The sequence below is a fragment of the Vulpes vulpes genome, chromosome 3, assembly GCF_048418805.1.
Source record: "Vulpes vulpes isolate BD-2025 chromosome 3, VulVul3, whole genome shotgun sequence".
NCBI lineage: Eukaryota > Metazoa > Chordata > Mammalia > Carnivora > Canidae > Vulpes > Vulpes vulpes.
In genome coordinates, this window is record NC_132782.1 from 131,630,184 (window position 1) to 131,643,444 (window position 13,261).

General features: G+C 34.7%; 1 protein-coding gene across 7 annotated transcripts in view; it reads right to left on the reverse strand.

The window, feature by feature from the left end:
* Nucleotides 1-1,219: 1,219 nt before the first annotated feature.
* Nucleotides 1,220-13,261, reverse strand: part of BTBD8 (BTB domain containing 8) — a 93,575-nt gene continuing 81,533 nt past the window's right edge. For all 7 annotated transcript variants that reach the window (XM_025996492.2, XM_072754628.1, XM_072754630.1 and 4 more), the window contains 5 exons: nt 8,446-9,154; nt 8,107-8,191; nt 7,552-7,691; nt 3,356-5,671; nt 1,220-2,086 (listed from right to left, as the gene is read on the reverse strand). In XM_025996492.2, coding sequence (XP_025852277.2) covers nt 1,617-2,086; nt 3,356-5,671; nt 7,552-7,691; nt 8,107-8,191; nt 8,446-9,154 — 3,720 coding nt within the window. In that variant the 3' untranslated portion in view covers nt 1,220-1,616. The remainder of the gene's footprint in view (nt 2,087-3,355; nt 5,672-7,551; nt 7,692-8,106; nt 8,192-8,445; nt 9,155-13,261) is intronic.

The following is a 13,261-nucleotide window of genomic DNA, read 5'->3' on the forward strand; positions in this document are numbered from 1 at the left end:
ATGTTGTATGGTAGAAATAACATATTAAAATTAAGGAATATCAGATTCTAGTCCATAAATTAGCTGTGGGACCTTGGGCAATCTTTTAACTCCTCTGGCCTTCAGAGTTCTTCTTTAGAATTTGAAAGGATTAGACCAATCTCTAAATTGCCATCCAGCTTGAAAATACAATGTTCTTACAATACTATATTTTAACCTTTCTCTTACATGGTTTTTCACCTCATTAGAAACTAAACACTCTTTTTTTGAGTGGGGAGCAGGAATCAAACCTTATTTATTTTTGTACCTTGGTGCCTAGAACCAATGCCTGTTTCTCGACTGAATGAATGAGTGCCCCTACAGAGCTTCTAATTTAAAAAGGCATAGCAAATTTATGGTATAACAGGTTAGTGGCTAATGTTAATGTTATTATACAAGAATACAAATGATCGTGCATTAATATGATGTGGATATTCAATATACAGACTCATTCTATTGTTAATTTGTTGAGAACTGTTATTTTAAAAAAGGAATTCTAAACCAAAAGTTTTCCTTACTTTTGACATATTTTAGAGAAGTTATATGTAAGTTATATAGCTTTGAGGAGAGAGGCTAATTCTACTAAATCTCATCATCCTAAGGGCAGTGTCCACTTAGATCAAGTAGGTAGGTATCCAAGTGTTTGCTCTCCAGTACCATTTTGTAAAAAAGATTATTATTTCTGCCTTGCTACCAAAATTACAGACTAAAAGACAATGTAATCAAGGAAATAAGGAACTAGAGCATATAGAGGTGTGGAGAAAGCAAACACATGTGTGTATGTACACACATACATACAGTTTAACTCAGTAACTCAACTGCCTCATGTACCCATTTTACAATTAGTATTTAGTGCAGGCTTATTGCTGGAACAGTTCCAAAATATCTCTAATATGGAATGGAAAATGAAGAGCAATTATCTAACTATAAAGTCTATATAGATGAAACAAATGGACAGTTCTCCTGCTTCTTTTGAACAAGGGCAGATGTCTCTCTCTGGAAATACTCCAAAAATAGAGTTACAAGGGATTCTATTTCCTTTTCAGTATCAATATGATTGAAATTTGAGGTGCATTTACTTTACAATTTCTTGGACCTGCACTGTTGGGAAAGTGAAGGTTTTTTTTCCTAATATTTAGCTCTCAGGCTCAATCACACCAACCTGAGTTTCAATGTTACTCACTGATTAACTCTACATAAATTGACACAAGCACAATAAGTTTTTATTTTTAAATTATTATTACCATATGCAGAGCAAAAAGTAAAGGGACTGATCTACTTGTGCATTCACATTTTAAATTCTTGAATTATAAACAAGTGAACAAATGATCAGTTAGGAAAGGAAAACTGAAGGTTTTCTTTATAAGTCTACTAATTTGTCTAATAATTAATAAAACATGCTCAAATTTTAGAAAAACACCTTTTCCCTATATGTGATATCATATTAATAATAAATTATGTTTACCCCATAAATTTAGAAAGACTCCCTCAATATTAAGGACGGTCTATCTCTGGCTAATGCAATTATTTGGATATAATATAAGCATCAAAAAATAAAATGGTGGCATAGTTCAAAATTTTCCAAAGTGTTAATACTCTCAATGTTGAGTTTCCAGTTCCAGAATTGTCCATTCCCCTTGGGGTGAACAATCTTCAGAGGAAAAACTAGCCATGGTGATGCTTGCTGAGGAATCATCAAGGGGAGAGGTCAGTTCACTCCATCTGTTCAAAGTGTCAACATGTGCTTTACCCTGAGGTTTTGAGCTATCTCGTGCTAAAAGTAGTGTCTGGTTGATTAGATACTGTGCTAAATTTAAGTCTTCAGGAACAGAATTCGTAATATTTAAGTTTGAATCCTGTTCAGAGAGCAATTGCTTTAATAGTGTCCAATCTTGTTCTGCAAAGTGCTGATCATCTTCAAAATCCATGTCTGTAACATGTGTTTCTGATTCCATTTTCTGCTCAAATGCTTCTATTACATCCATCTCATATATTGGAGAGAGGGTTTTTGAAGGCCGATGGTCATACATGTAGGTTTGTGCCAGTGTATCACAATCATCTATGTCTCCTGAAATAATTCATAATACTACACAATGTAAAAATTGCACATGTTGGTATCCCTCAGAGTTTTGTAGAATAATATTAATATAATATAGTCCCAAAAAGCAGAATGGAAAAAATAACACTTATACAAAATTGACAAGATTATTGAGGCATTTCTTTTTCTACATAAAAAAAAAAAACAAAAAAAAACCAACCGAAGAATGTTTAGCAGCAAATTAACATAGGCAACTAATAATAATTCTCCATACTTTAATTTGAAAACTTGTGATACAGAAAACAAAAATTATTTAAACATAAACATAGAATATGCACATGTATCTAATTCACTACAATAGGAACTTAAAGAAGAAAAAAAGACATGGTTATTTGATGGTGACTTTTAAGGTGAGTCAGTTCCAAAAGGGGAATACATACATTTTGTCTAAAGCCTTATTTCTATATTGCACATGCAAAGGAGGATGCAAGCAAGGACAAACAAAAAAGTACAACTTTAAAGAGCTCCCTGTTGTGATTTTGCTGAACAAGGGCTATTGATCAGTATCTTTCTTAGTTCTGATATACAATAGCTATGCAGTCAGCCACTATTGCATATTTTAAATGTGGGTCATTAGTTCAAATTACTGTAATAAGGAAGACAAACACACAAAACAATTAGACAGGAAATCATCTATTCATATGAAATAAGCCTGGGCTTTTTTCATATATTATCATTGCTTCTAAATATAATCTCTTTTAGGAAATTTATCTTTTTACTTGAAAATTTTATAATTATAGTGATGCTTAAAGTCTTAATCTCTGTAAAATGCATATAAATTATAATAATTAATCTAGTTAAAATAGTTCAGTGCTTTAGTTATATTACTATAGTTATTGCACAGCCCTCTTAGATATATACTTAGCATAGTCCATAAATCATATCCAATGTATAATAAAATTTCTAATAGTCAAGAATTTTATGTTAAATTAGACATAAGAACTAAATAATAGCAAACTAAGTTTTTCTCTTCATTCTTTTATGTAAAATCTCTTAATAGATTAACTCTAATAATAACCAAAATTTTACTAGATCTTAACTCTGCACTAGGATTTTCAGTGAACAATAAAGATTAACTAGCTAGTTTTCATATTATTATGAAATTTAAGTTTTCATTTGAATTTCAAATCTGTTGCTTAATTATTCTAACTAAAATATAACATTCAGGGCTACATACAACTTTAAAATTCTATAAACTCATTTTCTTATGGATTTAGTATTTCTATTTCTGTACATTACCTGCAGATAAAGCAATATTAGCTTTTTTGGTAGCAGTAGAATGGTTCTCTTTCACTTGACCTTCCTGAGGCAGAAGTTGACTCCGACAGGAGTCTAGAAATTTTGTAGAGCTGTTCTTTGGTATGTCAGAATTGGGTTCTCTTTGATGAAGCTCCAAATGACACGGTCTTTCTTGAGATTTTATATCACTATCTGAGAGTTTGCTGCGTTGCTGAAAGTCATTATCCACATCGTTTCCACTGTTTACTTTTTTATCTTCTGGAAGAAGCTGTCTGCCTCCTTTGGACAAGACATCTACTATGTACTTTTTTCCTGTGGCTAAAGCACTCTGTTTATCTTTTCTTGATGAGTCAATGCTACTGGGACCCAAGAGAGAGCTTTCATTTTTATATACACTCTTGCCTTTATCTTGTTTACATTCTAAAATACTACCTTCACTTCCATGCGTATACCTGGAATAGCAGGTCCTTCCGTGATGTTCATGAGAAATGCCATCAAAAACATCAGAAGGGGAAAGAGAATCTACAGAAGGCTGAAAGGGAGTATGGGCTTCCCCTTCATCAGATCCTAGTTCTTCACATTCATCTACTGAAAGTAAAACTGATCTTTTAAAATTCTTAGTTGCAGAAAACTCATGACTTTCATTTTCTGTTGCATCTTCAAAAGCTAAATTAATTATTCCCTGAAACTGCTGAGGAGCTGAGTTAGATGTAGAGAAATTTTCTCCAACATTTTCAGCTTCAGATCTTTCATCTTCTGTTTCATCTGCTGAGGAAGAAACTTGATCTACTTCTTGAGCAAACTGGATGCTGCCTCGTAGAATATTTTCTTTTTCTCTAGGGTGGACTACTGTAGATCGAGACCAAATTTCTGGCCTTTTCCTAGGAATCTCATCATCACTTGTTGAATTGACTTGGAAAAGATCATTACTACTTTGCTTTTTCATTTTCACTTCAATTCTTAAATTACTATCATATATTTTTAATTCCTCAGGAGTACTGGTATCACTACTACTTCTTCCAAGAAAATCATGGCACAGCATAGTGCCACATTTAGAAATACCTCTATCATTTGACCCATCATCATCCTGAGACCCTCCAGCATCATAGTCTTCAGATCTGGGCTTTATGTCATCAGAGGATGTGGTAGCACTGCCAGTATCAGATTCAGGACTCTCTCTCTGATGCAGACCACTGGTACTCAAATTCCAGTGGCTCATAAATGGAACTTCTGGAGTTTCATGGCTATCTGGAGTTTCTGTTGTTTCCATATCTTTAGGAGAATTTTTTCCTGATGTATGTTCCAAAACACACTTGGAGGAAATATCTGAGTCTGCTGTAGCATGTTTGATTTCACTCATAGCAGAATCATCAGATAAGTGCCTAGGAATTTTCTGTTCTTCTACATGAATTTTAGATTTTCTGTCATCTTGGACAGAATTTAAGGTGCCATTTGTCCTTCCAGGAACACACGGTAAAACATCTTTGACACATTTAATGCTTAATTTTTTATTTGTATCTTGTTCCTCTCCTTGCTTCTCCCTGTCTGATACTGAATGGATTTGCTTTGGATTTGCTGAGTCTAAATCACAAACAGGATTAGAATTCAAAGAGTTTTCACTGGGATTTGAAATCATGGATTTTAGGACAGTGGTGGTATAGAATTTTGAATCTACATTAGCACTCCCATCAAAATGACAATATATTTTAGCTGTGTTGGGATGATCTGATTCTTTGCCAGAAAATTTTGCTTCATTTTTATCTGAACCAGTCTGTTTTGATTCCAGTTCATGTTTTATTGATTTATCCAGATTTGAAATACTTTGGCATTCTAATACTAATTTCTCTTTCCCTTGGTTGCTTAATGGCTTTTGTGGCTCAGGTTTGCATGATGACTGGAAAGCTTCTGTACTGCTGATTTCTGATGTGAGATTAATTAGAGGTTCATGAGGCTTCTGTTCAGAAATATCATCCTTGTTATTATTTTCATGTACATCATGAAGCATACTTTTTTGGACAACACATGTTTCACTTTTTAAAGGTCTTTGAGAAGGCTGAGTTTTCAATATAACCTGTCCAGGAAGCATTTTCTGTTTTGAATCTTTATTACTCAAAATTTCACTTTTCTTAGACTGATTTAAGTTTTTAGGCATTGCCCCTATTTTTGCATTAACCTTGGGCAAAGGTGTGTGTCCTTGCTTGACAATCTTTTTCTTAGGTGTTTGTTTATCTGTAGTTGTATTGAGGTCCAATTTTGTCACATTTTCTTCAGACTGCTTTGAAGACACTGAAGATTTTACTGAATTTGGTGAGTCTCCTTGAGATCCAAAGAAAAGAGAATTTAAAAATACAATGTATCTTACAATTTGTGAATGAAATGCAATATTTATTTTCAAATTACTTTATAAGAAATAAAATATACAATGAAATGATATTTCCATACCAATGGACAACAAAAGATTAGGTGTTAGTAACATGATAAAATAAAAAATATTTTTATTACAAATATAGGTTGATTATTCCAGCATCTTAGTAAAATTATTTAAATAGGATCTTTCTTCCTCAAGTAAAGAGTTTTGATCTTTATGCTAGAATTGGATTTGCATAAATATATGAGGGTGGAAAAATCTGATTTTCTTATATCACAAAAGAGCAGGAAGGGTCTTCCCTTTGAAGTTTTTCTGGGGAAAAAATACTATTCCACACAGCTGAAAAAGGAGAATCAAACTAAATATAAAATAGAGGGATGCATGGGTGGCTCAGCAGTTGAGTGTCTGCCTTTGGCCTAGGGCATGATCCTGGAGCCCTGGGATCAAGTCCCACATTGGGCTTCCTGCATGGAGCCTGCTTCTCCCTCTGCCTATGTCTCTCTGCCTCTCTCTCTCTCTGCCTATGTCTTTCATGAATAAATAAATAAAATCTTAAAAAAATATATAAAATAGAAATGTTGAAATTACTGCAGTTTTTTCTGTCAAACATGAACAAAACTAATTTACTTTTCATAACTAAATCATTATTATTGTAGATCATTTGGGTTAACGACTTAGATGTGTAATAGAAACTAAAACTGATAATTGGAGGGAAAGGATTAATTATGAGACTCTATTTGTTTACACTGGTTAAGTCCTAGAGATGATATTTAAATCTATCAAAAAGAATTGCCAAATCTTTTTAAATGTTTAATTTTTAGCTATTACTAGAACATGAATAATTTTTCTCTGGCTTATTTTAAAATATACTTTCAGTATTAATTCATTATCTAACTCAAAATTGATTTTAGGTTTTTTTTAAAAAATTTTATTTATTTATGATAGTCACACAGAGAGAGAGAGAGAGAGAGAGAGAGGCAGAGACACAGGCAGAGGGAGAAGCAGGCTCCATGCACTGGGAGCCTGACGTGGGATTCAATCCCGGGTCTCCAGGATCGCGCCCTGGGCCAAAGGCAGGCGCCAAACCGCTGCGCCACCCAGGGATTCCGATTTTAGGTTTTAACAAACTGCTCTTACCTATGTGAATGCTTAATGCATAAAGCAAGTTAATTTTAAGATCAGTTATTAGGTCAGCAGATTATGCAATCTGATCATTATGCTTTTCTTTCTTAGAACACGGCAAAACAGGCACAGAACAGAAGGAAAATTCTTCTTCCCTATATAATACAGCTCTCAAGACTATAGCATTGCTTTTGTAAAGGGCTCTAATGTTAGTGCTGGTTTTCTGTATGGAATTTCTGTAGTTGTCAATGAAACTGAAAAAACCTAGGCATAACATATTAAAGGACCAAAAATGCAGATAAATTAGTGACTCATTTCTCATAAAAGACCATTAAAACTAAACCCACACCCTGAAATACCAAAATACTTATCTAGGGGCAGCTCGGTTTCACTCTTGGTTTCAGCTTAGACTCAGGTCTATAAATCCATCTGCCTGCCTCCTCCCAGCTCTGCACTCCAAAGGCTGCTTGGGCCTCTTCCTTTGCCCCTCCCCATGCATGCACTCAGGCACTCTCTCAAATAAATAAATCTTTTAAAAAAATATTTATCTAAAAGTTAAAGTGTAAAATCTTATCTCTATAGTATGATACAAATATAAAATGAGTGAAACCGTGTCATATTCTTATTTGTTGCTAAAGTTCCAAATCAGAGTTCTGTTTATTCAATTTAAACACAGATGTAATACCCAGGACCATATCAGCTTTACCTTGAGTTTTAGCAAGATTAGATGAGGCATTTTTTGTTCTCTGTTGAGCTGTAGCACATCCACTGCCATTTCCTTTTTTCTTTATAATAGCCTGTGGTACTGGATCACTATATCCTTTGCTAGTGACCTTCTTTAGCACACTAAGAAAAATGATTTGCATTCAGTATTATTCTCAGATGGCATCACATGCACTTTTTAAAAGACCCATATATGAAATACATTTTTTTCAAAGAAATTAAAAAAACACCTTTTTTCCTAAAAATCGGAAAACCTTATATTCATAGGTCTTTAAGTTTATAAACCTGTAGGTTAATTAAGTATGATAAAGCAATACATAATCAAGTGCCACAAGTGTAATCTATCATTTTGTATCAATAATCATTTTTCATAAATATACTATCTTCTAATAAAGTTTTAAAATATTGTATAAATAAATACATTAAATTTTCTAACAAAGAAGAAAAGATATTTTAAAAATATTTGGCTAGAAGTTAGCATATAATTAACTTTCAGAGAAAGCTAATGTATAGGTAAAAAAAATGAATGAAAACTTACCTGTTATTTATATTAGTTTCTTCTTGAATGCTTTTTTTATTTGAAGTTCCATTGGCAACTTTTGAAACAGGTCGAGATTTTACTACTGTAAATTAAGAAAAGTCAGTCATGAAACTGAACACTGAATATGTGAATGTCATGCATAAATTCACTGGTCAGACACTATATCCAAAAATAAATGTTAATGTGGGAAGAAGTATGTTTTCTCTCAGTCTGCATGAACACATGTAAATAAATGCTTCTTGGCATTTGAAACTAAATAAACATCCAAACATAGAATCATTTTTCTAGGAACTTTAACTGTCAGGAGCTATTAAAAATAGGGGTACTAAAACCCACCTACAGAAGAAGTTTTGATACTTTCCACACTGTTTTTCACTGTCTGTCCTGGAGGTTCACAAAAGGACAATTTATCACCAAAAGGCTTCTCTTCTCCTACTGCTCCATTTTCTTTTGGTTCATCCAGACATTCAGTGGAAATCAGTAATTCCATACTTGAATTGGTCGATCTGCTAGCAGGCTCTGCAATGCTGAGGCATGGAGAATCTTTTCCTGTCATTTTCTTCAAAGGCTTTGGTTTGGCTTGCACGTTTATGGTTCCAGTGAGTACCTTGGGTCTGGCACCTGTAATGTGCCCTTCCTGATTTCTCACTCCTTTCTCATTTAATGAATTTTTCTGTCCATTTGCTGACGCTGCTGCTGATCTTTCCACAGCTTGTCTAGGTGATGCATTTGCGGACTTAGCATTATCACTGTTTTCTGTTTGGGACTTTATTACAGCTTTGGGCTTTCCAGAGACATTTTTCCCCCCAGTTTTAAGTTCTTTTGTAACTTTAGATGCTACCTTTGTACTACCCTTTTCCTTTAAATCATCATGTTTCAAAGTTTTATTTACAGTATTTCTATTAGTATTTGATGAATGTCCAGCTGCTCCCAATCCATCAGATTTCATCTTTTGCTTAGTAGAGGGATAACTCCAACAATCCTTGGTATTTCCTCTCCAAGATTTGTTTTTTATAACACCAGAGTCAGAAACTTGTCTCCTTTGCTACAAAGAAGAAAAAAAATTTCTTTATAACTTGACTAAAGTCTTTGACTTATAATACTTTGTCTCAATAAGCCAGCTTTTCAAAGAGGAAAAAGTAAAGATCACATTAGGATATAGGGTCACTTGATGGGCACTGAGGGGAGCACTTGACAGGATGAGCACTGGGTGTTATGCTATTGGCAAATTGAACTCCAATTTAAAAATATATTTAAAAATGTAAAAAAAGGATATAGGGTCACTCAAAATTGGGTTATTTTTGATCATTTGAATGTGTCTTTCATGACATTACCTTAATTGAATCTAAAATACAGCATAAAAAATCAAAAGGCAATGCTATTTTAAAAAGGCATACTATTTAGCTTTGTGAAGTTATGCTAGAGATTAACACCTAAAGGTGTCAGGATGCCTTGGGCCAATGATAACTATGTACAACGTTTTTTGAGGGCCCACTCCCAGGTTCCTTGCTAAAACTCTTCGTATTGTATGAAGCAACAATAAGCTCCTGTTGCTATCTATATTTCGTAGACAAGAAACTGGGAATTAAAGCTGGTATGTGATTTACCAAGGTTACATGCTTGGTAGGATGGAAGTAGGACTTGAGCTCATGATTTACTGCTTTAAGCAGGCAGTCATCTACATGGTATAATTTGAGGGACATTATAAAGATTTTCACCAAAAACTGTCTCTTCAATCCTACCCCAAATGCCAGAAATTTTATCACTGAAGATTTAATCTTTGGGGGTGGGGGCTGGGGGCCACAAGCCTCTGGGAAACAAGACAGTACATGTGACAAGTTTGGCTTTTGCAAGAAACAAAATAGTAATACAGCACTGGCTATATGGAGAAAGTGGAGGAAAAGAGGTTCTAAAAACAGATGAAGTAGGCAAAAAGGTGAAAAGAGAAGGACCAATGTCTCAAGGTCCTTCTAACAGGTCCTAACAACATTTTAAAAAGTGGTAGGAAGTGCAGAATAAAATTTTAAAATTACATTGCTACTCTTTAGGAAATACGTCCCCCTGCTTTGAAAAGCTGTATGAAACTGCAGAGGTCTGAGGAAAAACCTGTGCTGTCTTCGTCTTTGTGTCCTTTACCACTGTGCCCATAACATACTGGGTACTCAAAAAAATGTGATGCATGTTGTCAAATCTGAACATATACTGACATATAGTTCAAGGACTAATATTCCTGAATATAAAAAACTTTTTTTACATTAGAAATTTGCCTAAGTTAAAGATAACATATATATGGGAGTGGGAATACACACATACACACACACACACACACACACACACACACGCACAAAGTTATAACCTGGCTAAGTTTAAGGAAAAGCTAGGTGTGGTACTAATAAAGGAATTACTGCGTTCCTGTCATGGCTTTACCTACTTGACTTAGGATATCTAAGAGGTCATTGACATGTCTGGGCCTCATATTATTTATTTCTAGGGGGTGGAGACTTGGTCCTACTCAGTGTAATGTTCTAGGATTCTATGTAATATTTATAAAGTTCAAATAGGTTTGGCCCTCATTTTCTGTTTTCTTGATCAAATCTTAGCTCAAAAAATCACCATTCCCTATTTTTAATATCTAAAACCAGGTAGAGGGATCCCTGGGTGGCGCAGCGGTTTGGCGCCTGCCTTTGGCCCAGGGCGCGATCCTGGAGACCCGGGATCGAATCCCACGTCAGGCTTCCGGTGCATGGAGCCTGCTTCTCCCTCTGCCTGTGTCTCTGCCTCTCTCTCTCTCTCTCTCTCTCTCTCTGTGTGTGACTATCATAAATAAATAAAAATTAAAAAAAACAATAAATAAATAAATAAATAAATAAATAAATACCAGGTAGACTTCTGATTCTAGACTTCTCACCCTTAAAATTGATCCTACTTAATTTTCTGTATCCTTGAATCTATTTTAAAGCATCATGCTATGGGTGAGATCTATGTAGTACATGGGGTAACCATAAGAAACTTTATATTAACATGGTATAGCATGATGAGGATACAATATATACACACATCAACTCTACGTATTCTCTAACTTCCATCTGCAAAGTTTACATATATTTCTTATATACGAATGGCCAAGTGGGAAGATCACCACATGCTATTGACAAAAATGAGAAAAAGAGTCAACCTTTTAAAGAATTCCCCTTAGACACCCTTTAGTTCCAGTTATTATTCCTTTTGTTTAACTTTTTATTGTAGTAAAATTCACACATAATCAAAAGATAGAATAGTATAATGAATCATGGACCTATTACCAGCTTTAACAATGATCAGTTCTTGGCCAAATTTGTTTCATATATAGCTACCATTTTATTTTGAAACAAGTCCCAGACATCATTACCTTAAGTATTATGGTACCAGAACTCTCCTTAAATCTTTCTGTCTTATCTCATTAACTTTCTTCCACTTCCAGAAGATCTCATCTCTTTTTGTAAAACACATTTACTCATTCCATACCTATTGAGCATTTACTGCATATCAACCAATTGCACATAAATTATTTCACTTAATTTTCACAATAATTCTGCTAGGTTTTATTAGCCCGTTTTACAGACAAGAAAGCTAAGACTCACATATGGCAGAGATAACAAATGTGAAATCAAGGCTGCATTGTCCTGGCAACTGCCAGGCAGCAGAGTTGCTTCCCTTGCACTTGGCTAGAAAACCTTCCTCCTCTACCCATCCTTCCCTCCCACACTCGCACACACACTTCCCACCTCTGTGTAGGGGTAGGCAAAAACACCTTAGGCAGGTAAAGAATGATGCTGAAAGACCCCAGGAAACCTGTACCCTGCATTCAGCCTTTTGGCCTCATGGAAGCCACACATTTTCCTCTTCACTTCCTCACAAAACCAATAAAAATCTAGGTAAGGATAAAAAAAAAAAAAGTGAAGTCAAGATTTTAACTCTTATTATTCCATGTCCAGCACCCATTTCAGTATGCTGTCCTTCAAAGGGAAATGTATTAACCTGTTTTCTTCCCACTGTGGTTAACAGTATAAATCCATGGACAACCTGAAAGTCAGGAAGGTAAGGAAGAGCAACAAGACTTTGTTCTATTTCACTGTAAGGCAAGGAAAGAGGAAAAGACTGGTTGATAACAGCTAGTAGAACAGCAGAAAGAAAGGCAGGTAGGATAATTCTAGGGGAGCCTAAAAAAAACCCACTGGGGATAACAGGGAACTAGTACATAGAGAAAAATTTTCTAATGTACCACTTCAGAGTATGTTCTGTGGAACTGTATAATATACCTAAAGAATGGTCAAGGGGGAGTCTAGCAGTGTTCCATGCTTAGGGAAGAAAAATGTTCAACATTATAACAAATAAAGCAAGTCATTTGTGTGTGGGAAGGGGTTAAAAAAAAAAAGACAAAATTAACCATCTTAACCATTTTTAAGTGGGAAAAACAAAAATGCTCACTATATAGATCTTGTGCAACAAATATCTAGAACTTTCTCATCTTGTAAAACTGAAATTCTATACCTACTGAAAAATTGCCTTTTTCTTTATATCTCCAGCCCTGGGAACTGCTATTCTACTTCATGTTTCTAAGAGTTTGACTACTTTTGATCACATAAATACAGCAAGTAACTTTTAAAGTAAAACACAACCAACTATACTCTTGGTATTAATTGCCTTTTTCACACCAAAAATGTGTTATATGGATTAAAATCTTAGTATAGAGAAAACTGGGACAACTAAAATCTTTTGTAAGAAGTAGGTTAATTAGAAAATTAGACACTGAATTAGGTCTAGGATTTTAGACAATTTCTGATCTGTCGGAATAGCTCCAATACATTAGTTGCCAAAAAAGGTTTTCAAGGAAATAAAAAAGGCTGAATATGCCAGCTGGATATTAAAAATTCACATCATTTAAAAATGTATAGAATATTTACTTGATTAGAGAAAGACTCAAAATTATTTTCATTAAGAATCAGCTTTATTTGGGATGCCTGGGTGGCTCAGTGGTTGAGCATCTGCCTTTGGCTCAGGTTGTGATCCCAAGATCTGGGATTGAGACCTACATCAGGCTCCCTGCAGGCAGCCTGCTTCTCCCTCTGCCTGTGTCTCTGCCTCCCTTTTTCTCTGTGTCTCTGCCTCTCTT